Source organism: Aspergillus brasiliensis (genome assembly GCF_001889945.1).
Source record: "Aspergillus brasiliensis CBS 101740 unplaced genomic scaffold ASPBRscaffold_9, whole genome shotgun sequence".
Lineage (NCBI taxonomy): Eukaryota > Fungi > Ascomycota > Eurotiomycetes > Eurotiales > Aspergillaceae > Aspergillus > Aspergillus brasiliensis.
Window position 1 is genome coordinate 772,955 of NW_027137450.1, and position 21,789 is coordinate 794,743.

A 21,789-nucleotide genomic window follows, 5' to 3' on the forward strand; every position below is an offset into this window, starting at 1 on the left:
TTAGCAGGCCTTCCTAATGCGCTGATATGCTTCACTACGAGGCTAGTTGTTAGACACAGTGAAGTATTTTTATCTTTCACAGGCTTCCACTCGTCGCTGCCTGTCATAGAAAGATGCCAGTCACCTGATTTCCTTGCTTCTTCGGATGTTCCCCTTCACCTCCTTTTTGCCAATTTGTCTTTCTAAGCGACTGGAATCGTACTCCTCGTTCATATATTTTTGGCATCATGTCTCTTGGCTGATACTCCCAGGAATCATCCTCTGCACCGAACGCTTCCTCCGCTAGTGCCTCAGTGGAACATTTGAAGTCGATTAGGTTAGTCCGATTCACCTCTATAGACAAGGAAATCAACATGTTGGGTATTGGAAATCCCCAACCTTCCACCGGAAGTTCCCTCCACCTATGACCTACCATTGACACTACCAGTGAACTATAACACCAGCCGGCAGCCAGCAGCCGACCTGCTAACATTGATCACACAACGCAGGCCCTCATTTTACATACCCACATACACTCTTCGTCTAACATACAACAATCCAAAATGTCTTCCACCCCGACTCCCGTCCCGGGGAATTTCCCAAACATCCCTCCCAGCTCCCTCTGCGTCACCTACCCCTACACCAGCCCAACTCGCATGCGCCGCCTCTACTATGACACCGACCCCAATAAAACACCTTACCTCCACTTCACCAATGTCCCTCACACTCTCATCACCCAGTCCCTGGAGCTAGACCGATTCGTCCAGACCAAAGCCCGAATCACCTACGATTACTCCTCCCGCACCCTGATCATGAAAGGCGGATCTCGACGGCTGGAATTTGCCAAGGGGTTGTTCGAAACCTCACTATCAGGATATAGGTATGCCACGGGCTTACGCCGTGGGATCGTTCCTTGTGGCGCGGCAACAGTGGCCGAAGGAGATGTAGTGAAGGAACCAGACTTGAGTTGGTATCCGCGTAACTTGCCTCCGGGACAGGGTCGAAAATGGCCTCATATGGTGCTGCATGTTGGGTGGCCGGAAGGGTTGGAGTATCTGAGAAGGGAGGCGAAGTTGTGGATTGAGTGGAGTAAGGGAGATGTGAAGACAGTGGTGTTGATGGATATCGGGGAGAACGAAATGGGGATTGAGAAGTGGGTGACGGGAGATGAGGGTCCAAAGATGGATCAGCGGGTGGTGGTGAGGAAGACGGAGAATGGGTTGGCTGCGCTGAATCCTCCTTTTGTGATGACTTTTCAGGAGCTTTTCTTGCGGGATCCGGACCCAGAGAAGCCTCAGGAGAAGGATTGGGTGCTTGATGTTGAACAGCTAGGGGAGTATATGGAATTCTGTTGATGGCACTAGGTGGATGTGGACTGATGGGGTGGTGCTGGGGGTGAAGTGAACGGACACAGCTAAGGCTATGCTCGAGGTTATTTTCTGAATATCGTGCCTGAAATTGATGATACATTTCTATCTGGTTATTTCATATAGCCATAAGGCTGCGGCTAACACTTATGACACCGTGAGTTGATTCAGCGCATGTAGTAGTTAGTATCGATCGCCTAAGGCTCCTGGTCCTAACACTGGCAACTACCACTCCAGGCCTGTATCAGAAACCAGATATATCAACAGCACATGCCTAACCGTACTACTACGCATAAAAAAATGACGCTTAACACTGAACGCCAAACAGCATCTACTACCATATGGCCGATGGCGGAAATAAGTAGTCACATAGCTCTGCACGGCGTCCGACAATTGCAATCCACCATCAGCTAGCAACGATATTCTCTATTGACTATCAAGCTACATAAGGTACCGAGGAGGGATAAAGTGAAGCCTCCGTGACACAGGATAGAAGCCACCCCCACCTAGTATCAACCATTGAGCTTAAGTGCATAATTTCAATAACCATTAATCCAACAATAATCTATATACGATCGAACACCATCCGACTTCCACGTGTAATATATCAAATTTTAACTTGTTGGCCTAGTACTCATGCAAATAAATAATAAGCCGACATTGTCCGAATAACAACTAAGCTGGTCAAGCTAATTGACTATAGACCGCAATAACCACCATCCTTCCCAAAAGGTCTCAAAAATTAAATAATGAGGATATAATTCCCGTTATATCTGTTATTCTCTTTCCATTGTTATTTTCAATGGAAAGGGTCAATAGCAACTACACTGTAGTTAGACAATAGTTATCTAGTTTAAGTTGTTGTGCACTGAACGCTTCGCTGACTAATACACCACATCACGAACCCCGAGATATAGTACCAAAACTCTCACTCGGACTAAGCTGCAGTGAATGACGGCAAGGTGGTCGAGTGGTTTAAGACGTAAGACTTGAATCTGGCTTGGATTGTTTCAATCCATTTCCACAGACGATATCTTATACCTTCGGGTGCGCGTGTTCGAATCACGTCCTTGTCGTTTTCTTTTTTCCCCATCCCCCTCCCTCTCCCGCTTTTCTTTTGTGATGAGAGGAGGTTTTCGTTTGTTTTTTGGGGTTGATTGATTGATTGATTGATGGATGGGTAATATGAAAATCTACCTATTTGCTTATGCTGGACTGTAGAAATAGAATGTCAATCTCATCGCTATGTGGTAATCAATCACAATGTCTATCTAGGGTATCAATCAACCAGCCGCATAAGTACTCATCTTCCTCAACTTCTCCCCAAACTTCCACAAAAACACCGGCGCCGGAATCCCCAACCCGATCGCAATAAACGCCAACAGACTATTCCCCCACCCATAATCCAGCGCCTGATACATGTACGGTGCGAACAACGGGAACCCGAATCCCGCCAGCGAGCGCATACACGCCACCGCCGCCAATGCACTCGCCGCGAACCGCGTATACGAGTCTACAATATACGTCTGCAGACATTGAAACGAGATGATATTCCCCATTCCGTACAAGCACGCGCCAATGTTCGGGGCAATCCAGTGGCAGTGCGTTTGGGCCGTCCAGCCGTAGATGAACAGACCCGCGGGGATGAGGAAGGCACCAACGAAGAGCAGTGGGACGCGGAACTCGGGTTTCCCGTTGCCGCTGTTTTGACCCTTGAGACGTCGGTAGATGCGGTCGTTGAGCGGGGCGCAGATCTGCGAGCCGAGCCAGAAGCCTAAACCCAGGGAGATGTAGTTGAGGCCGCCGATGCCGGTGGATTCGTTGTAGTATTCTGGGCTGGTCCAGAGGGAAGGGAAGGTCGAGAGCACCAGGTACATTGTGCCGTAGATGTAGGCCATGTAGGCGGCAAGGGCTTGGACGATGGGTTGGGTGGAGAGGAGGCGGAAGGGTCGGATGAGTGCGCCGCGCATGATCTGTCCGAAGGTCTTGTTTTGGCGCTCGAATTCGGTTTGGTAGTCTGTGTCGGCGGTTTCTTTGCGGAGTTTCTGGGCGCGCCTTTTGAGGATTATCGGGGCGTAGGTTTCTTGGAGGAAGAAGAGTCCGGCTACTTGGATCACGCCGTCGGCGATGGAGGTTGCGTAGAATACCCACCGCCAGGTCGTGTTTTCCGCGATGAAGCCGCCGGCGATGGGTCCGACGGCTGGGCCGAGGAGAGGTGCTAGACTGTAGATGGCGACGCTTTTACCGCGCTGTTCGGGCTTGAAGCAGTCTGAGAGGACACCGCCGCCGATCTGGGTTGTTAGATTGGTAGTAGGAGTGTGTGTGTATGAGGGAGTTGCTTACTGCTAGTGGAGCGCTGCCGCCTAACCCGGCGAAGAATCGACAGACGATCATCTGCACTTTGGTCTGTGAGACACCACAGCCGATGTTGAAGACGAGATAAAGCAAGTTGGCCAACTGGAGGACAATCACTCTGCCATAGATCTCGGAGAGTGGTCCGAGGAAGAGCGGCCCCACGGCGTAAGCCAGAATGAACACGGACAGGGTGAGCTGTGAGATGACTTCGTCCGTGATGTGTAAGTCGGCAGATATCGAACTCAGGGCTGGCGCCACCATGGAGGAGGATACGGGCGAGATGAAGGTGAAGCAGGATACCGTCACCACAGCCGCCCACTTCTTTCTCATAGGCCAATTCTTGGGGTTATCCGGATCGTCGGGGCCATTCCAGGTGACCTATACTGTTAACGCGAGTGGTAACAAAAAAGAAACCAGACATACCAGTTTTGGGTCTGCTCTGGATTTGTCCGATCGTGCAGTCCGCGACTTCTCCAGGTCTGGTGTAGCCTGAGTTCCAGCTTCCAGGTCACGGTCACGCTCGTTCACCACACCTGCGCGTACTTCGAGCACAGGCTCGTCCTTTTCCCCTCTGTCATCGGACGACGAGTCCAGGCCCACCTCATTGTCGCTGTGATAGACAGAATGATCATCTAGATGTCTTCCAGAATGCACCCTCTCGACCTTTGTTGTACTGTGTCTTGACCCTGACCTCGTTCGCGTCCTCAACGTCCCGAGTCTGTAAGGCCGTCCCGACAAGGACCCATCCTCTGAGCTAGACAGCGACGTGGACCTCGACCTGGTGGACCCGGCTTCCGAAGATGAATGTTCTTTGGACATAACCACAAATTTTGACCAAAGGCAGAGAAGGGAACTATATACAAAGTTCCCAGCCAAGGCAAAACTCAAACAGGAACAACCGTAGAAAGAGAACTGAAACCTGGGCCTGGGACACCCCCGGTTAATTATATCATCCTGACTGAGCCATGGCTGTAGAGACGGTGATTAAATCCCCGTTAACACCGATTGTGGGGCGCCTTTCTAGAATTTGCGCTGAATGAAGCCATCATTGGCCGGCAGGTGAAGCTTGATGTCGGTCCACCAGTCAGCTCGGCTCCACGCTTATCAACGATTTGTGCACGGGAGCGGCCTGGCCCGAGTCGTTATGATCGAAATGGGCAATCCAACCTGTGAGCAATTGCATTCGGGTTATTTTCATTGGCACGAGGCTGTGAGCGGGTGTCCGTTGGCGGGAAAGCGAAGAGACCTGCAGAGGGTGTTGCACCGTTGCAAACGTCTGCTTGCATGGAATGTGACCGCCAAACGTGACTGGCTCGCAGGCTCGGCTCTCGGCTGTCCGGCACGTCACGTGGGTCACGTGCAGCGGCCCCGGCCGCTTTTCTTTGATGCTTTGACCAACTTTGGCCTGTAGGATGCGATTGACAGGATGCATTCCCTGCTGAGCTGCCTGATCAGCGTGCGGACGTCCGATACACCGTCGTGTTAGTGGTACACTGTTGGCACCTGCAAGTTATCTTTGTTGTTGCCGATCTCTTACTTATCTCCGACAGCACAGTTGACTCATACACTTCTGGATTTTTATCCGGCTACAACTTCGCTTCCGCGGCAATGCATTGGGGACAACCTTGATGTATGTATGGATGACGATGTATGCTAATATTTAATCCTGATTGGTTGGATTGGCGATACGACCTATCGACGCTACTAGGCCGTCAGGCACCTTTCGGATCTCCGATAGCATGGATCAAGGCAGAGCGCACCACCTTACGCCTACGGTCCCTACTAGTCCAAGGCCTCCTTATTGACCGCTGCCATGTCCTCGTGCCCGATGAGTTTCTGGGTAGCATTGATTGTGGGTCTAGACAGAACGACCTTGCACATTCGGTTATCACCTGAATCATATCGCGGTCTGGACGGTTCTTAAACACCGCTCGAGATATTGCTCCACCCGTTGAACGTCGTCCAATGCAGCTACCGTGCCCACATATCCATCTGGTCGTACAACAGCCAGAGCCCCCTGGGCAGCATCTACACCGTAGATCTTGTACACGTCGTCCAGTTCGTAGCCGCTGTAAAAGCTCATCTCCGAGTGTTTCTTGAGCTCGGCTGGTAAATCACGCCAAGTGAACTCCCGAGACAAACGAGGATGGATCACAACCTGCTCAATCACAGATGCAGGGAACCGGGACAGCACTGCAGACCCTATTGTCCGCAATGTCTGGGCAGAGACACCCTTCGGAGACAACAGATCATCTGATGTGAGACAAAGAATACGGAATCGGCCAGTTGACAGAAAATCTGGCCCTTGTCAGCTACCGTCGGCTTTTGGGATTTGCTACACTTGGACTTACCATCATGCAAGTTCCGCCGGTTCCCATCGGCATGTCTTCGGTATTTGACATTCAACAGCCTCCGACCCGGACAAAGGATACCAGAAAGATAGTCAGTGCCCTCGACTGGATTCTTTCTCTCGGCATCCGGCATCTTTTGCACGATCGGACTCTCGGGATATTCAATTCCACAGCCACTGGTAAACCCATTGCCCGTACTGAACACTTCCAAGAATTGCTCATGTGTCAGGCCGTCCGCGCCGTCCTCTGCTGCGCCGATCTTTCCAGAGAACATGGACGAAAAGGCACGGTCAAACTCTATAAGTTGCTGGGCAATTGTGTGACGCTCGGTGTGGTACGTATCCAGAACAGTGTCAGGCTTTCCGGGCGAGGTCGAATCGGGAGTGAGACCGTTGATCGCGTACGCCAATTTCCAGGCTAGGTTGTAGGAATCCATCATGGAAACGTTCATCCCTTGGCCCGCCTAATATTGTGAGTATGTGGGAGCTTGACATTTGATGATGGAAGATACATACCTTGGGGCTGTGAGTATGGCAAGCTGGCAAGAGTTGAGAATTAGCATGCAGCACCCCAATTCAGAAGGGATATACGAACCATCCCCTACAATGAAGACACGATTGGCTCCATTTGAATCTTTCACTGTGAAACGATCCGACACTCGCTGGCCAATCTGATACGCCGCCCACCAGTCTACGGCGCCCTCTACCTTCGGTCGGATATAGTACGGCTTGAAGGCTTCGGCCGCATTTTGAAAGATTCCGTCAAGAGTGACCTGGCTCCTGCGGGCTCGCGCATCCTTTGGTGTGGACTCGTTCACCGGCTTCTGATCCTCATCTGGGGTGGCCTCATCTGGCATCTGGACATACAACCGGGTCAAATAGTCACCGGTCGCAATCCGCTCTCGCGGAATTACCATCACCGAGGTAGCCGGGGCATGAATTGCACAGCGTCTCCGGATATCAGGAAAATCGGTATCGACAACGAGGTCAACCACACCCCAGATGTGATCCAGCGACTCGCCCACCAACTTCAGACCCATAGAACGACGGACCACGGAATGGGCGCCGTCCGCCCCAACCAAATACTTCGATCGAACTGTCCGCCGTTGGCCCGCCGTCTCGATCTCTGCCACAACTGGGAACTCAGAATCGCCATCCTCATCGATTTTCACGTCGAGGAGCTTAGTATCCCGCTGCACCCCTCTCTTCGAGTACCGCAGGAGATCAGTCTCTAGGATCCTCTCAATGCGACCCTGGTGGATAGTGACTTCGTGCTGAAACCGTGCCGGCACGGCAACATCAGGCACGATCGCCGTCCGTTCAATGACTTCGTCCTTATTGGGCGAAGGGTTCCAGAATGCAACTTCCTCCATGTGACACCCATCGGTAAGAATCTCGTCCGCCAGCCCCAGAGTTTTCAGAACTTCGAGTGTTCTAGGTTGGAGACCATCGGCCTGGCCAGATTTGAGTGTTCCTGGTTTGGCATCGATGCACAGTAGAGAGGCATCGTTCAGACCGTATCTTGCCAAGAGGAGATTGAGCATCAGCCCGGCAGGACCAGCGCCGACCACGACCACTTCGTATCTCTCTGGGACTCCATCGCGAGGGTCGTTTGGGCTAAGCCGAGGTAGGGGTGGCGCGAAGGAAGGGAGAACACGAAGTTCACGCGAGGAAGCTGAAAACTCGGTGAAGACGGGCATTTGGTCGGTTCTTGGCTTGAAGGATTTGGGATTGAAATGAAGTCAAAAGGTGTATGTATATAGTGGAAGAAAGCACTCGTCATGCGAGGTGGTGTTATAGGTGGTAAGCAGGTCGAATGGTCAATTGCAAAGCATGTTAGAAAGGTACAAGGGTCGGATTCGACCATCACAGGCGGATGGCCATCTATATGACCGCAGCGTAGTCCCCACGAAGCCATCGTCGGGTAGAATATAGTACTCCATAGTTCCGTCTAGTTTGGTTGGATCCCCCACGCTGGTTGGCCGGGGACGTTGGCCTCAGGCATTCACACACTGTTGGGGGGCTGACTTAGCAGAGGTGGAGTCACGCTTTCCCCCTTTTGCGAGGAGAGCCACTTGCTGACTGCTGATTATTAGAATCTCACCAATCGTCCTGATCGACGCCTCGCTGGCCGGTTTGCGTAACAGTCGAGGGCCCCAATGCTCCGAGCCTCCGATGATTGCCGATCCTACGCTTGTGACTGGTTGGAACCAACAATTTGAATCGTGGACTTAACTACGACTAGCCACTTTGTCCGGGTGTTGACAGGTTGCGGCTTTGGAAAGTGTGGGGTTGCTACCACGATGTACACGCACAACACCGTGGATCAAGGAGTTCCTTCCCAGCCCAAATCCGACAGTGGCTAAACGGTACATAATCTTGCAATCTCTCTACTTTCACCAATTAATTGCCTTGAGCTACTTCCCTATACCAAAGGTCCGTGCTGAAGTTGAAGTGCCCGAGGTATCTACACGGTAGATACTTGGAATGTCTTCCGAGGAAAAGCGAACTTCTGCCTACCACGGAACCGCCATCCTTATGACCTCACAGACTGTGGCCACACCCCATACGATTGGACCTTCTAGACTCGAACCTCTCGCACTACTGGGCCTCATGAGCCAAGTAATTGATTAACTTCTTGGGAAACTGGTATGTGCACTTAGTTGAAACTTGTACAATGTCGCAGGTCATGTGAGGGTTCTAAGTTAACCGAAAGTTCTGGCAGACTCCACCTTCTGGGATTGTCAGGACTCGAGTCGTGACCAGGCATGCGTCACCATTGTAAGAGAAACAAGGCCAGAGTATCTAGCTGTGGGTTATACTTTGCAGAACAATACGGGTTCAGAAAATACCTCGGTCTGGTATGAAACGGAGTCAACACGAAAGGATCAATGCCGATATGTTCGATGCAGTATGCACAGGAACTCAAGGGGAGACTGTAGGCCCACAAGACCCAGAAATGAGCGGACAAATGGTCCGGATCGTGACACGCAGACCAGAGGATCACTTCCGCCTCCGCTTGTTGCTATCGCGTGAGGGGGTTTTCCGGCCATGGGGTCCGGCTTTATTGTTCCCGGGGAGACTGAAACTGGGGTCTAGTATATCCGGTACCCAGTTGTGCAGGTTAGTCCTCTCTCGTGAACTCAATATTGGGTAGAACCGCAAGTAAGGTGACCCCAACATTCGCTTGGAAGAAAAAGGCCGTCTTCAGCAGCCAATATCCCAACTCGGGATACGTACGCCATCCGTCGAAGTTGCTTCGTCATAGGAGCTCTTCCTCCCGGTGGCGCGGGGCGGTTTGCTGTCAGTTGTTAAATTGAGTGGGGAGGAAGCTGTTGCATCGTTGCTTTTCCATCCTTTACCGGACGAAGATCACTGATAGGCTGGATATACGGATTAAAGTCGGTTACCAACGCTATTGCCGGCGCTAATCAATTCCGGGCAGGTCCCTGGCCTTCTCGGGTATGCGACAGATCACACACGAATGCACGGCATTGGCTAACCGCTTGCTAGTAGTCACATTGTGAAGCCCACAACAGCAGGTGCGGCTTTCACGCTGTCCACAGACCGCAAAGACGCCTGTTCGGTGAGCAGAGGTCACTCGAACCGAGGCGATATTGTTGGCTTTATTGTGTGTTTAACGGAGTCGATGGACTTTCGAGGTTGAGCATACTCTTAAAGGTCTAGCCTGAGACATCTAAACGGCTAACCTCGTATTCGAATCACTACTCCGCCTGATCCCTGTGTACTAGACTACTAGTGCCTACGCCTCACAAGGTAGCCCAAGGCAAAATCAGTATGGACTACTCTGGCTAGTGGACATGGTTATCGTGTGTCTTGGCTAATGACCACCCGCAGTCCCACTGGATCCGTTGCCTCCCCGTTCGATCCCCAGCATCCGTGGATCCTCGTTGAATTCGCCTGGAACTCGGGGTTACCCCCAAGCCCTTCCGATCGCCAGTATACACTCCACTTGACAGCCATCGCTGGGGGATTTCCGGGCTGGGGTTCACCCTCTGCCGCAGAGGATGTTCCTCACTATTGCCAATCGGTACGATCACTTCCAACTCAACGATAACACCCCAGGAAGACGACTCGAGGCAGAAAGTTACACAGCTTCCTCCCCGGGCACCGATCATCAATCCCACCAAAGATAGCCCCATACAAAGCACTTGTTAGCTGAGGGGGAACGGAAGGATGCCGCGGTCGTTCCTTGCGCTTAGCCGCTATTCGCTTGAACACTGACATAGTCCGTAGCACAGAGAGGGGATCGGATCCGGATATACCAGGACCTGCGCAACACATATAAGGGTGGCCATTCTCATGCGTTCTACTGCAGCACTCTTCAACTATTAGCCATACCTCTAGTCTTTATCACTACATCCTGAGAATCATGCATCGTCTGTCACAATTCTTCGGCGTTTCTGCTGCCAGCACCCCTGAGAAGTCCCCTGACCCGTGGATTGTGCAAGAACGGTCCGTTGATGAAGCCAGACCTCTGAGAGTAGTTGTCATCGGATCGGGGATTTCTGGTATCGTTGCATCTATCCGCTTCAGGCAACGCATCCCCAACCTGGATCTATGCGTGTACGAGAAGAATGCAGACGTCGGAGGCACGTGGTTGGAAAACAGATATCCCGGCTGTGCATGTGGTAAGTGTTGCGTCTCATCCCTCGACTTCTGCCTTGGCTAACGCAGCTGGACCGTAGACATCCCTGCCCACACCTATCAGGCCACGTTTGAGCCCAATAAACATTGGTCCACCTTTTATGCCGCAGCACCGGAGATCTACCAGTATTGGAGGAGGGTAGCAGACAAATACGGCTGCGAGAAGCACATCCAGTTCAATAAGCAAGTTACGGAAGCTGTGTGGAACGAAAAAGATAGTAAATGGGAATTGAAGGTAAAATTCACCGGATTGATCTGGCGCAAGAGTTGCTAACATTTTCGGGCACAAAGGTCAAGGACCTAGGAAGTGATTCGGTCTACGCAGACCGGTGCGACGTGTTGATCTCGGCGACCGGGTTCTTGAATGACTGGAAATGGCCGAACATCCCCGGTCTCCATGACTTCAAAGGGAAGCTGATGCACAGTGCCAGGTGGGATGAGAGTTATGACTACAGTGTATGTTTAGTCCTTTTCAGAAGGATTGCTGAGTCTGAGCTAATAGTACATAGGGCAAGAGAGTCGCCGTGATCGGGAACGGCTCCAGCGGTATACAGATCGTGCCTGGGATGCTACCGAAGGTGACGCATATGGACCACTATGTCAGAAGCCGAACATGGATCTCGCCCAGTTTTGCTAGTGAAAAAGTTGAGAAACGAGGGTCGAAAATCGACAACTGTGAGTGTGGTTTGAGTTGGCCTTTTGAAGATCTAGCTAATCGAATGTCCAGTTTCATTCACTCCGGAAGAACTTGAAACCTTCAACAAGGATCATAGTGCTTATCAGAATTTCCGTAAAGGTAGGGTCTTCCTTTCACTTTTGTGCTGCTTGTGCTAATGGCGTCCAGAAATCGAGGTTCAACTGCAGTCTGTCCACGGCACGACCTTGCTAGGCACACCAGAGCAGCTAGGGGCCAAAGAGCTTTTCGCGCAGAACATGAAACGACGCTTGTCGAGAAAGCCAGAGTTATTTGAGGACCTTGTGCCCTCATTTCCGCCCGTTTGCCGCCGACTTACACCCGGGCCCGGGTACCTGGAGGCCTTGACAGATGACAAGGTGGAAATCATCACCAGCGGGATCGTTCGGGTTGATGCAGATGGCATCGTCACTGCCGATGGGGTGCACCATCCCACGGACGTATTGGTGTGCGCCACCGGATTCGACACCAGCTTCACGCCCAGGTTTCCCATCACGGGACGTAACGGGCTGTCGTTGGCCGAGCGGTGGAAACATACGCCCGAGTCTTACCTCTCCATAGCAGTTGATGATTTCCCGAACTACTTTATCTGCTTCGGGCCCAACTCAGCGCTGGGAGAGGGCAACCTGTTACTTTTGCTGGAAAAGGTGATTGACTATTTTACCTCGTGCGTGCAGAAGATGCAGCGTGATAACATCCGGTCCATGTCGGTCAGAAAGGAAGCGGTGGAACGGTTTACGCGGCACTGCGACCAGTACTTCTCCCGGACGGTGTACAGTGAGAAATGCCGCAGCTGGTATAAAGGAGGAGATGAGGATGGACGAGTGATAGGTGTATGGCCTGGTATGAAACCCTTCCTCAGTACTAGACCATAAACGACACGTATTGACCAAGCCAGGATCGTCACTCCACTCACTCAAAACCCTTTCGCACCCCCGGTGGGAGGATTTCAGCTACGAGTATGTCGACGACAACCCGAATGGCTGGATCGGTGATGGCTGGACGGAGAATGAGAAGAACAACACGATTGATGTGAACTATCTGGATGATGATCAGGTGGACTTTCCCTTGGAAGTGATTGAGCCCTTGAAGAATTAGCCGTGGCATGCGGGGTCTCCTCGAGAACTGCTGGTGATCGTTATCTATATAAGTCAGAATTATAGAGACAGACAGTCGAAACTGGAAGATGTTATGAAAGCGTGCCGGGATTACTTCCAACCACTGTTGGGCTGTTCTCCGAGGACAGGAGGGTGCGCTAACACCCATCAGGGGTTCGGTGTATCGGCCACTTGTTGTAGGCTTGTGAGGAGTCCAAACGCTGTCTTATTGCCACTCAGGAAGGAATAAAGATTATTTAAATTTGTGAACAGTCCATGCAGTCCACCTTGTGTAGCTTAAGCATAACACTAGAGTATTTCTTCAAAGGTTTTTGGAGTATCTATAGGCACGGTGAATCTCCTGTCGTAGTTAGCTTTCCTTCTTTTGAATTAGTCCCCTGAGACGCCGTACTATCATCATCTCCTGTCTGCCCCTGCGAGTATTTAAGGACCTTGTGTTCTCTGATTTCTAATTTCCTTTTACTCCTCAGCCCCCTTCCATATTTTGCACTCACCCGTATGTGTCCCGTCAACTTGCCCCCTGAGAAAAAGGATGAAAGGAAAGGAAACAACTATCTCCTTTGCTCTAACCTTTTTTTTTTTTTCTTGTCGGAAGTTTACTGCTGTATCCTCTGTTTTGTGGTGCTTCTACTTCTATAAGTGCTGAAACAGCACCCACCCCCCAAGGTTTGCCTCATACGGTCGAAATGAAACATTTGATTCAACACGAAGTCTTGATATGATTTGTCTATATACCTATGGCTAATATTAAAGCAGTTGCTGCAGCGCGGAGATGCTTGAGATAGAGTCTGTAAGCCAAGGGACCACTTCAGCTTCGATATACTTATAACTTTGAACAGTTTTACGTTATCCATTCTTCTGGATTGCCAACTATAGTGATTTCTCTACAAATTATCTGTTTCTTTAATGCTTTGTCTCTTATAGTGAGTCTATAATTCATTCTCTTTAGCTAGGGTGATTGGACTGGTAAATCTCGCATATGATAGCTTCGGATTCCCACCCCTGCTATATGTCAGAACCCGCTCCTAGTGCGCTTTAGGAGTGAATCCTCCAGAATCAATACCGCTCGGCGATTTGGTATAAGACTAGAGTCGACAGACTCAGAATGTCTTAGAATTTATTGCTAGGTGAATGTGCGATCGATGAGATCCTCACATTATATTTATTCATCTCCACTATTGTCTTGTTTGCTTTGACATACAAAGAACATACAAAAGCTCCGTAATGTCATGATCAAGGAATATTATTTAATAGAGTTCTCATTATTCATTTCTGGTAAGCAACCCTGTTCTCCCTTCTTAGATTCTCATCAAGTATCCTACAGCCCATGACAGGAGCACTAGACCTCTCTTTCTGGACTGTGCAAATAGCTTCCAGCCTGTGTCTAAGTATCATATCGTCTCAAGATAACTAAAACCTAAATAAAACCCATCCATTGCTACCTGACACTCTAACAGACCATCCTTCTAGCTCCAAGCTCCTAAAAACAAGTTGGGCAGCAACGGTTTGGTGGGTCTAACAGCAACTAAACTAGGATCAGGGCCCACATCAAAAGGGGGTAGATCAAAGCTCGGGATTTGATCGGGATCATAAAAGTCCCGGAAAAGTGGAAAGCTTAAGCTATGATAGATTCAAGGTACTGTATGATGTATCCCTGAGCCAGACAGGCCCACCTTGTTCAAAGAGCTCAAGTTTCAATATCAGGTCCATATCTATGCCTATGCCTATCTCTGCCATGGTTGAAAAGCCACAACATCCTATTCAGAATGTAACTACTTCCTCGCACCAACCATACTACAGCTACATCATGGTACGTATACCTCGCTCTGCGCTATCTACCCTTCATTACCAGTCTCCAGAACTGAAGAACTCTGTTTATCCAACCAAGCTAACACGACCACAATTACACACCAGATTGCAATCCAATTCGAATCCACCGGCGTCTACCACGTCGGCACACCCGCCGAGCAAATGCTCGTTTCCTTTGAAGAACTCCTCGCCTTCCACGCCGGCATCATCGGTCTCCTCGAATACGGACACGCATGGCGAGTCACAAAGACAGTCATCCGACGGTTTCTCGCACGTCTTCGCTGGCAAGCGATGGACAGTCCGTACTCGATACGCATCGACAGTTCCGGTCCCGTATATTATGTCATTACCAACGGAGAGGAGGCAATTCGGATTACGGGACAGGAGCTGGGCGCGTCGCTCTTCGGACGCGCACTTAGGAAGCAGTGGGAGCGGGGGATGGTGGAACCGGGACGTTTAGAGGCTACGCTCTCGATATTCAGGGCCTTTGTGTATGGGTTGTGGAAGAATTTGGCGTATCATATGCGCTGGAGGAAGGTTGCGGCTTCGTAAGTGGGAAGCTGCTGATTGATGGGTTTGGCATTGGCGTTGGAATTGGAGTTGGGTTTAGGGCGGTGCTTGCTACTGTATTTTGATGATTTAGGACGGCGTTGTTGTTGTACTACTTGGTGTCTTTATGTGATTTTTCGTGGAAGCAATCAACTGCTGGTAGAATTTGGTACTTTCTAGGCGATCCGTCACTCCCCTTGATCGGAATCCCGAGCTATCATCACAATATGCTACTAGTACTACATCCAGAATGTTCCAACTTCCGATCATGTGAATATCAACAAATCAGGAGAGGTAGTGCCTGGTGAACTGCACCAAACAGTGGGACAGCAATGCCTAACATTCCCCTGCGATTGCGCCAACGGGTTGGTTGGGTAGAAACTACTAGTGTAGTAGACGCGGCAAGTGGGGATGCAGCTGTGTGGGTACTTCAAAACTTAAACTTGGAAGAGATTTCCGGTGTTTCCCTGTCCCTGTCAGGGGCCGAATCGAAAGAACAATAATGATAGTGTTGCAGATAGAAGGACGTATTGTCGATCGACGACAAAGTTTGTTTGGAGGCCGAAAAGTAACTGCTGATTAGTGGCCACTGCCACCGTCGAGCGGAGCCCGAAAAATAAACCCAAGAAGATACACAGTCCTTGTATACTTCAGACCATGGAGCCTTTAGACCAGCCCTCTCGATGAAGAGATCGGGGTTCATCAATAAAAGGCGCCCAGCAACAAGCCAAACCCCGAGCGCCGAGCGCTATCATAGTGGCGAAATCATGGCGTTGCCCGAACCCCGAAGGCGACCACATTTTAGGTATGGACGAATCCTTCATGATGGAGATTGTCTCAGATATAGAATTTCACGACAGACGATACTGTGGAGCTGTACGGGCTAGCCATGATGTGAAGCCGTTGCCTGTTATCGTCAATGCTGAGTGACGGATCTCCAGAGTTAGGGAGGAGAGCATGGTTCAGGACCGGTTGGTTCAGGCCAGAGTGTGGCGGACAAGGTCCCCTACAGATAAGCACACGGAATATATCGACCAGCGAAGCTCATTATCGCTCTTGTTGGCGTGAAAAGCCTGTCGACCAGGCAAAGAACAAGGTGCAAAAGTCATTAGTCTCTATAGCACAATACTTATAGCCTGTAGCCAGTCTCACTACTGAGCCTCGAATGGTCTGTAGCCAAGGATCAACGTGCATGTCCGATGATCTTAATGATTCCCGACTCTTGTCATGACATCCACCCTTCGGTACAGATCCTCGAGCCTTCCATAGAAATGGCATTGCACTGACAACCCGTCATCACGCAAAGGTAGAAGTCCGTAACCTTACCAAGAGTACCTGCCAGGAGCCATCTACCCGTTATAGGTAACGCCAGTCGTCAAAAGTTCGTCTGCTGAACTCGGACAGTAGTTTAGATTTCCCCAAACGCAGGGGGTTCGTATTCGTATACGTATTCTTATCCATTGAGGCGGCGCTGATGCCACCGTCGGTGCTGCCAGTACTTGTACAGAGCACCTCCGCCGCTCACGGTTGCTGTACACGATCAATGAGCCACAGGACGCCAATCACAACCACAAAACACTTTTTGGTGCTATCGAGAATATCGGCCTTTTTACCTCTGCCTTCTACAGCTATCGGCACCCGTACGGTTCTCAGTCTTGTGTTGACATCTTCTGGGGACTCGGTTTGTTCTTACCGTCTCATTTGTCCGTTGAAATCCCGCCTTTATTCTGATGTTGGATTGTTTATACTAATGGTAGACATTGCATAGTTGGTAGTCCGTTCTATTTGTCCAATTGCATACAACTTACGGTTTTACCCTTTGTGGAATTACCCGGCTCGAAGCTCGATGCAGAAACACGGATCCCATACACGATGAGTCTCTTGCAAGGTTCTATCACCCAACAGACGAGTGAACTGCAGAGAAAGCACGGTCATGCTGTTCGCATAGCCCCAGATACCCTGTCGTACAAATATAAGGAAGCTTGGAACGGCAGGATTGCACAAGATATTGGACTCAACCTCGATCGGGCTGGTTCTAATCAGATGGGGTTTGAAAGACATCTACGGCACTAAGCAAAGTAGTATGGTTAGTCATTTACCGAAGGACCCTAAGCATTACATTCGAGTCGGAAGTGATAGTATCAGAATTGTAAGGAGGTCTCGTTGCTCGAACCATTCGATCTTTGATATTCAACGCAAGGGCCAGTAGAACATACTAGTCCAATGCTGACGGTGCAGATTATCCTAGCTTTGCCAGATTTTAGCATCCATGTTCTTGCATAGCTCTCTCCCTTCTTAAGAGTTTCAATGGACCTGCATGAATAGTGGTCACTCTCTTTTGCGGGATCGCATACCGACTCATCAAGAACCCTGCACATTAGATAAGCTCATGTCGATTATCCGAAGTGACTTCATCAACAAGAATGATTTTCCTAGGGCTCCAGCAGCAGAAGTTTATACTACATATACATCTGTATTCTGTACTAAAGTTGCAGCAGCGTTGGAGCTCTGGATAGTACGACATATTTTCTCTTCTCTATCACTACGCTGAAGCTCCCCAAAACGGAAATAAGACAGTGAGTAATTAGCGGCGTTCATCGGATGGAAAGACTTGCAGGTCACTCGGCTTTCGGCTCGGTCTTAAGCGCTTATCTCCAGAGTACCCGATATAAGAACACACGTCAGACAAGCTCTTTGACTCCACTTGTAAGGTAATATTGCATCTAAGCAAATGCACAGTATTGAGATAGAAGACCATGGCACCAAACAACCAAGCGAAGACTTACACGCAAGGCTACTCCAGCGACACCGTCGCGACCCAGCAGACACGCACCGCGGAATCAGAAGCTGCATTTCTTCTACCACACCTTCGAAGCACGGACCACATCCTCGATGTTGGCTGTGGACCCGGCACTATCACTATAGGCTTTACTAGGTATGCTACCGAAGGCAGGACGGTTGGCGTTGATATATCATCAGATGTCCTGCGGAAAGCGAAGAGTTTGGCAGCGGAGGCGGGCTGTTCGATGGAGCGGGAACAGCCCGGCTCCGTCGTCTTCGAGGAAGGAGACATTCTCAAGGGGTTGCCCTACCCAGATGAGACGTTCGATGTCGTCTACTGCGCTCAACTCTTCGGTTATTTGCCGCCGCCAGACCTCCCCCTCACGGCGTTGTCCGAGATGCGACGAGTCCTCAAGCCCGGCGGTATCCTCGCCACTCGTGATGCAGCGGATCAGCATTTCTACCCGCGGAGTCTGAACCTAGATCGTTTGTGGGTACAGAATTTCAATCGGGCGGTGCACTGGTCTCAGGGGAGCTGGAGCCCTGACGCTGATACCACAGCGACCATCATGCCAGCCCTGTTTCGCAGAGCAGGGTTTAATGCTGATGCGGGTGGCGTTCGCATCAGCGTTGGGACTACCTTATATTCAGGCCGAGAGACTAGGGAGTGGCTGGCGAGGCGTGCTGAGAGTCAGCTGCAGCAGGGAGATCCCCTGCGACAGAGCTGGTTGCGGGCGGGTATTACAGAGGAGGAGATAGAGCACACGCTACTCGCTGTGAGGAAATGGGCTGAGACTGAGGATGCCTGGTATGCGGCGCTGCAGTGTGAGGTTCTCGGATGGAAGTAATTCAGGACTTGCACCGTTTTTTCCCTGACTGTAGTGACAGACTGCAACCAATTTTAGACTATGACTAACTGCTTGGTGCCGTTCTTATTTTAGGGCGTAGGGATTGGGATAACTCACGTAGCCTGTGTGGAACCATTACTTGTGAGGGGTGCACACGTAAGTTCTGGATAGAGCAGAGTAGAGCAATTCTATCTGTTGTCCAGGTGAGACTTCGACATAGATGTACAACATCTAAAATGTCCTCTCCTCATTCTCCAAGTTTCAATTCACTGTTCCTCATGTCCGGGTGCAGCGCTTTCTCTCGTAGCCGAATCCACACAATAATACTAAGCTATGGCCTTGCCCTCATGCTTAAGAACCTATAAAGTGGCCAGTGACGTGCACTATATCACACTCCACTCTCCCTGAAAAACAAATCTCAGAAAGCCAAGTAGCTCTAAGAATCCGCGTCTGAACTCTTCTTGTGACACGCGCCTCCCAGTGTAATTGCTATATCTCTCGCATATCCTTGTATATACTTCCGAGCATTCCTCATCGGGGAGCGAGAAAAAGCGGAGCAGTTCTTCGTACGGTTTTTGGGACGACGCATCGAAGTGCCATGTTAGAAGAGCCAACTTTAACATTCTGTCATCATCGAGGTTGTACATGAACTGTTCGATATGATCGTCAAGTAATCTGTTATTGTCTAAGAGTTCCATCTCTTCCGGGCGATAATCCCCCCGGCGAACGGCCAAACTGATGCGCAGGATGGAGGTCCGGTCAGGGCCATAGTCATGTTGAAAGCCCATAATCTCGCTAGCCCTGTCTCCCAAGCACAATATCTGCAAAGACTTCAATGCTGACTTGGCTGGCAAGCGAAGGAAATACTCCTGCAGTTGAGAATCTTGACGCAGCTGCTCCATGTGGCTTTGGGGTCAATGGATGATAGTGAGATTTGGCATGTAATCTAATCATTGTTATCCTTGATTAGACCGTCACCCGAGAAAGAAAGGAATTTGGTTCCGTTGTTAACAGGCAGACCAAACGTACGGTGTGTAGTTTCCAAATTTGACCCGTTCCTTGGAGAGATGGCAAAGGTTCGACACTTTTCAAAGGACCTGAGTAGGAATCTTCGCTGGCAGGCAATTGTATCGCAATCAAATATCTCGCTTCCACCCTACTTTCTGTGATTCAAATCGGCAGTGCTTAACCAAGGGAGAGCTGTTGGTACTTGTTTTGTAGACTTCCGCTTTCTACAAGGTATCGAGAGGTCTAGACCTCATCGCCATCCATCACACACCTCCGGACCCTTGTTCAGTCTTCTCGACCAACCCCGAGGAGGATAAGAGAGCATGTACAGGTGTGATGAGAAGTCGAAAGGTGGAAGTGGACCCCGATAGTCCTTGTTACTGGCGACCTGAGGGAGACATGAGTAGATTGTGGCTCCGGAGGGGCCCCCGAAAAGCAGCTAGATCAAGGCTTGTAGTCGTCAAATCGGCATGCCTGAACGGAGGGTGATGCCTAAAACGTATACCTGCAGATATGGGTAAATCGTTGATTGGCTTGCCAGTATTGTGTCTCAATTAACAGAAGTCCGGCCTGCGAAAAGAGGTTCTCTTTGAAAAAAGCTTTGATAAGAGGCGCTGTATAGTAGAGAAAATGTTCCTACAGCTATGGCTTTTCTTACACACGTAAAATGATATTCAGATCAGGAGCTTGATATACAGGGAGACATTTGAATGTTGACAGCTATAAGTTCTGAACTTGATCTGCTATCTTTTGCTGAGAGCTAACTTGGCTGGAATGATCTTTCTGTCTCTGAACTTGCAGGATCTAAAATTGAGACTGTCACCTCTGGCTGGATAGGTGCAATTATTCTGTATAACCGATGATATCGATATTTAGGCCTATGAATGACATTTACTAACTTTACTGTACTTGAAACTTTAATTGTTCATGAAACCAGTACTACCCGAAATAGCCTGGCCAACGGCGCTCACAGCTGCTGTCTCTCAATCCTAATGTTTAGGTCCAGTTTCCGCTAACGCAGATATGTCCTCTGTTTCTCAAGCCAGTCACTACTCCCTGCCATACGTTCAATTTATCTTGTAATGCCTATCTTAGAATGCCAGAGAAACCTTTCGGCAACTATCATGCACACTTTTACCCATGCCAGACTAGGAAATGTTAGCCTTTGGATGTTAGGTGACATTGATCTATCACTCTCGGACATGATCTCAAACACTAGGTAAGGTTTGGGAAGAAAGCGCGAAAAGGGTAAGTAGCATCTTTATTTATATCTGGCCGAAACAATCCCTTGTTCAACAACACTGAATGGATGTAATACTATGCTTGTATGATCTCAACTGGAATTTTGGCTGGCATTGCCTAATCTAATGCTCCGGTATATAATTGTCCTGTTTTGCAAGAATTCAATAAGACTATTATCTATCTATGGAAAGATGTAATCTTAGAGATCTCTAGATGAAGTCATTTCGAATAGGAATCAAATCCTTATATCAGAGGAGCTCACAATATTAGGAGGATGGTATTGTCTGAAGGATGGGACATGGCAGCAAGGACCATATCCTAGATCTGATCCAGCGCAGTGGACGCTCATATCACCCGCTAATGTGCCCCACCACCACTACGTTGGAGATTTTACCAAATGTCGATACGGAGTGACAACCATGTCAGCACCGCTCACTCACAGCTGGCACAGGCTAGGCAGCGGCGAAGAATCTGCGCCTAAGAAGAATGTTCGAACAGCCACTTCCTTCTTGCGTTTCCGTTCAAGCAAAACAGCAATGCCTCTTTCAATAAGGGTCAAGTGGGCCCACACGGAACCAAAAAGGAACAAACTCTGCAATTTATTCTGTTCCTTTTCAACAGCGCGTAATTTCCTAGTCCTATTGGCGGAACAAATATATTGATGAGCTACGGTAATGCGCAGCATAAGGTTTGCCGGTTGGTGCTTGTTGGCTTTGGAGAGCGCGAGGGTGGTGCAGCCCCCATCACACACAGTAGGGGATGATGTTGGGATTGTACTTATGGGAGCACCTGCTGGATACCGGCATTGATCCCTGTGTGCTTCATCCCAGTTGGCTCATGGGACTTTCATAATCTTCTCGGCGTGTTGACGCCAGAGCCCATCCTCGAGTCCAATTATCTTTGGGTAGAATAGGATTGTTACCGCATGTGGTACAATAAATGCGCGAAAACAAGATCTATTGAAGACTCTCCGATGCTCTCAGTCCATCCTACAGATATACAGGCTGCGTAGGTAATATGG

The 21,789-nt window shown here is 49.8% G+C and overlaps 6 protein-coding genes and 1 non-coding gene across 7 annotated transcripts; 5 read left to right on the forward strand and 2 right to left on the reverse strand.

Moving 5' to 3' along the window:
- Positions 1-630: 630 nt before the first annotated feature.
- Positions 631-1,428, forward strand: ASPBRDRAFT_45379 (uncharacterized protein). Its single transcript, XM_067625386.1, has one exon. The coding sequence runs from the start codon at positions 636-638 to the stop codon at positions 1,332-1,334; it is 699 nt and encodes a 232-aa protein (XP_067477273.1). The 5' UTR covers positions 631-635; the 3' UTR covers positions 1,335-1,428.
- Positions 1,429-2,302: 874 nt separating this feature from the next.
- Positions 2,303-2,422, forward strand: ASPBRDRAFT_t191. The gene has a single exon. It is a non-coding gene; the product is annotated as a tRNA-Ser (tRNA).
- A 30-nt stretch (positions 2,423-2,452) lies between these two features.
- ASPBRDRAFT_76652 (putative phenol monooxygenase) lies at positions 2,453-7,751 on the reverse strand (the record flags this gene model as incomplete). Its single annotated transcript, XM_067629323.1, has 7 exons — positions 2,453-3,637; positions 3,690-4,079; positions 5,659-5,934; positions 6,053-6,087; positions 6,134-6,515; positions 6,568-6,590; positions 6,647-7,751. The coding sequence occupies 7 exons, from the start codon at positions 7,749-7,751 to the stop codon at positions 2,630-2,632; spliced, it is 3,219 nt and encodes a 1,072-aa protein (XP_067477274.1). The 3' UTR covers positions 2,453-2,629.
- A 2,693-nt stretch (positions 7,752-10,444) lies between these two features.
- Positions 10,445-12,511, forward strand: ASPBRDRAFT_56771 (flavin-containing monooxygenase; the record flags this gene model as incomplete). Its single annotated transcript, XM_067627622.1, has 7 exons — positions 10,445-10,703; positions 10,761-10,954; positions 11,011-11,175; positions 11,229-11,394; positions 11,447-11,515; positions 11,564-12,256; positions 12,312-12,511. The coding sequence occupies 7 exons, from the start codon at positions 10,445-10,447 to the stop codon at positions 12,509-12,511; spliced, it is 1,746 nt and encodes a 581-aa protein (XP_067477275.1).
- A 1,755-nt stretch (positions 12,512-14,266) lies between these two features.
- On the forward strand, positions 14,267-15,012 carry ASPBRDRAFT_208724 (uncharacterized protein; the record flags this gene model as incomplete). The annotated part of the gene is made up of 2 exons (XM_067621837.1): positions 14,267-14,341; positions 14,446-15,012. 2 exons carry the CDS (start codon positions 14,267-14,269, stop codon positions 14,890-14,892), a joined length of 522 nt encoding a protein of 173 aa, XP_067477276.1. The 3' UTR covers positions 14,893-15,012.
- Positions 15,013-17,609: 2,597 nt separating this feature from the next.
- ASPBRDRAFT_45387 (class I SAM-dependent methyltransferase) lies at positions 17,610-18,595 on the forward strand. Its single transcript, XM_067625387.1, has one exon. The coding sequence runs from the start codon at positions 17,646-17,648 to the stop codon at positions 18,516-18,518; it is 873 nt and encodes a 290-aa protein (XP_067477277.1). The 5' UTR covers positions 17,610-17,645; the 3' UTR covers positions 18,519-18,595.
- A 306-nt stretch (positions 18,596-18,901) lies between these two features.
- ASPBRDRAFT_31914 (uncharacterized protein) lies at positions 18,902-19,420 on the reverse strand (the record flags this gene model as incomplete). Its single annotated transcript, XM_067622954.1, has 1 exon — positions 18,902-19,420. The coding sequence occupies one exon, from the start codon at positions 19,418-19,420 to the stop codon at positions 18,902-18,904; it is 519 nt and encodes a 172-aa protein (XP_067477278.1).
- Between the last annotated feature and the right edge of the window lie 2,369 nt (positions 19,421-21,789).

Bases quoted from the DNA above. Each gene is read 5' to 3' on its own strand.
- ASPBRDRAFT_45379 (XM_067625386.1), top strand. From the start codon at position 636: ATGCGCCGCCTCTACTATGACACCGACCCCAATAAAACACCTTACCTC.
- ASPBRDRAFT_45387 (XM_067625387.1), top strand. From the start codon at position 17,646: ATGGCACCAAACAACCAAGCGAAGACTTACACGCAAGGCTACTCCAGC.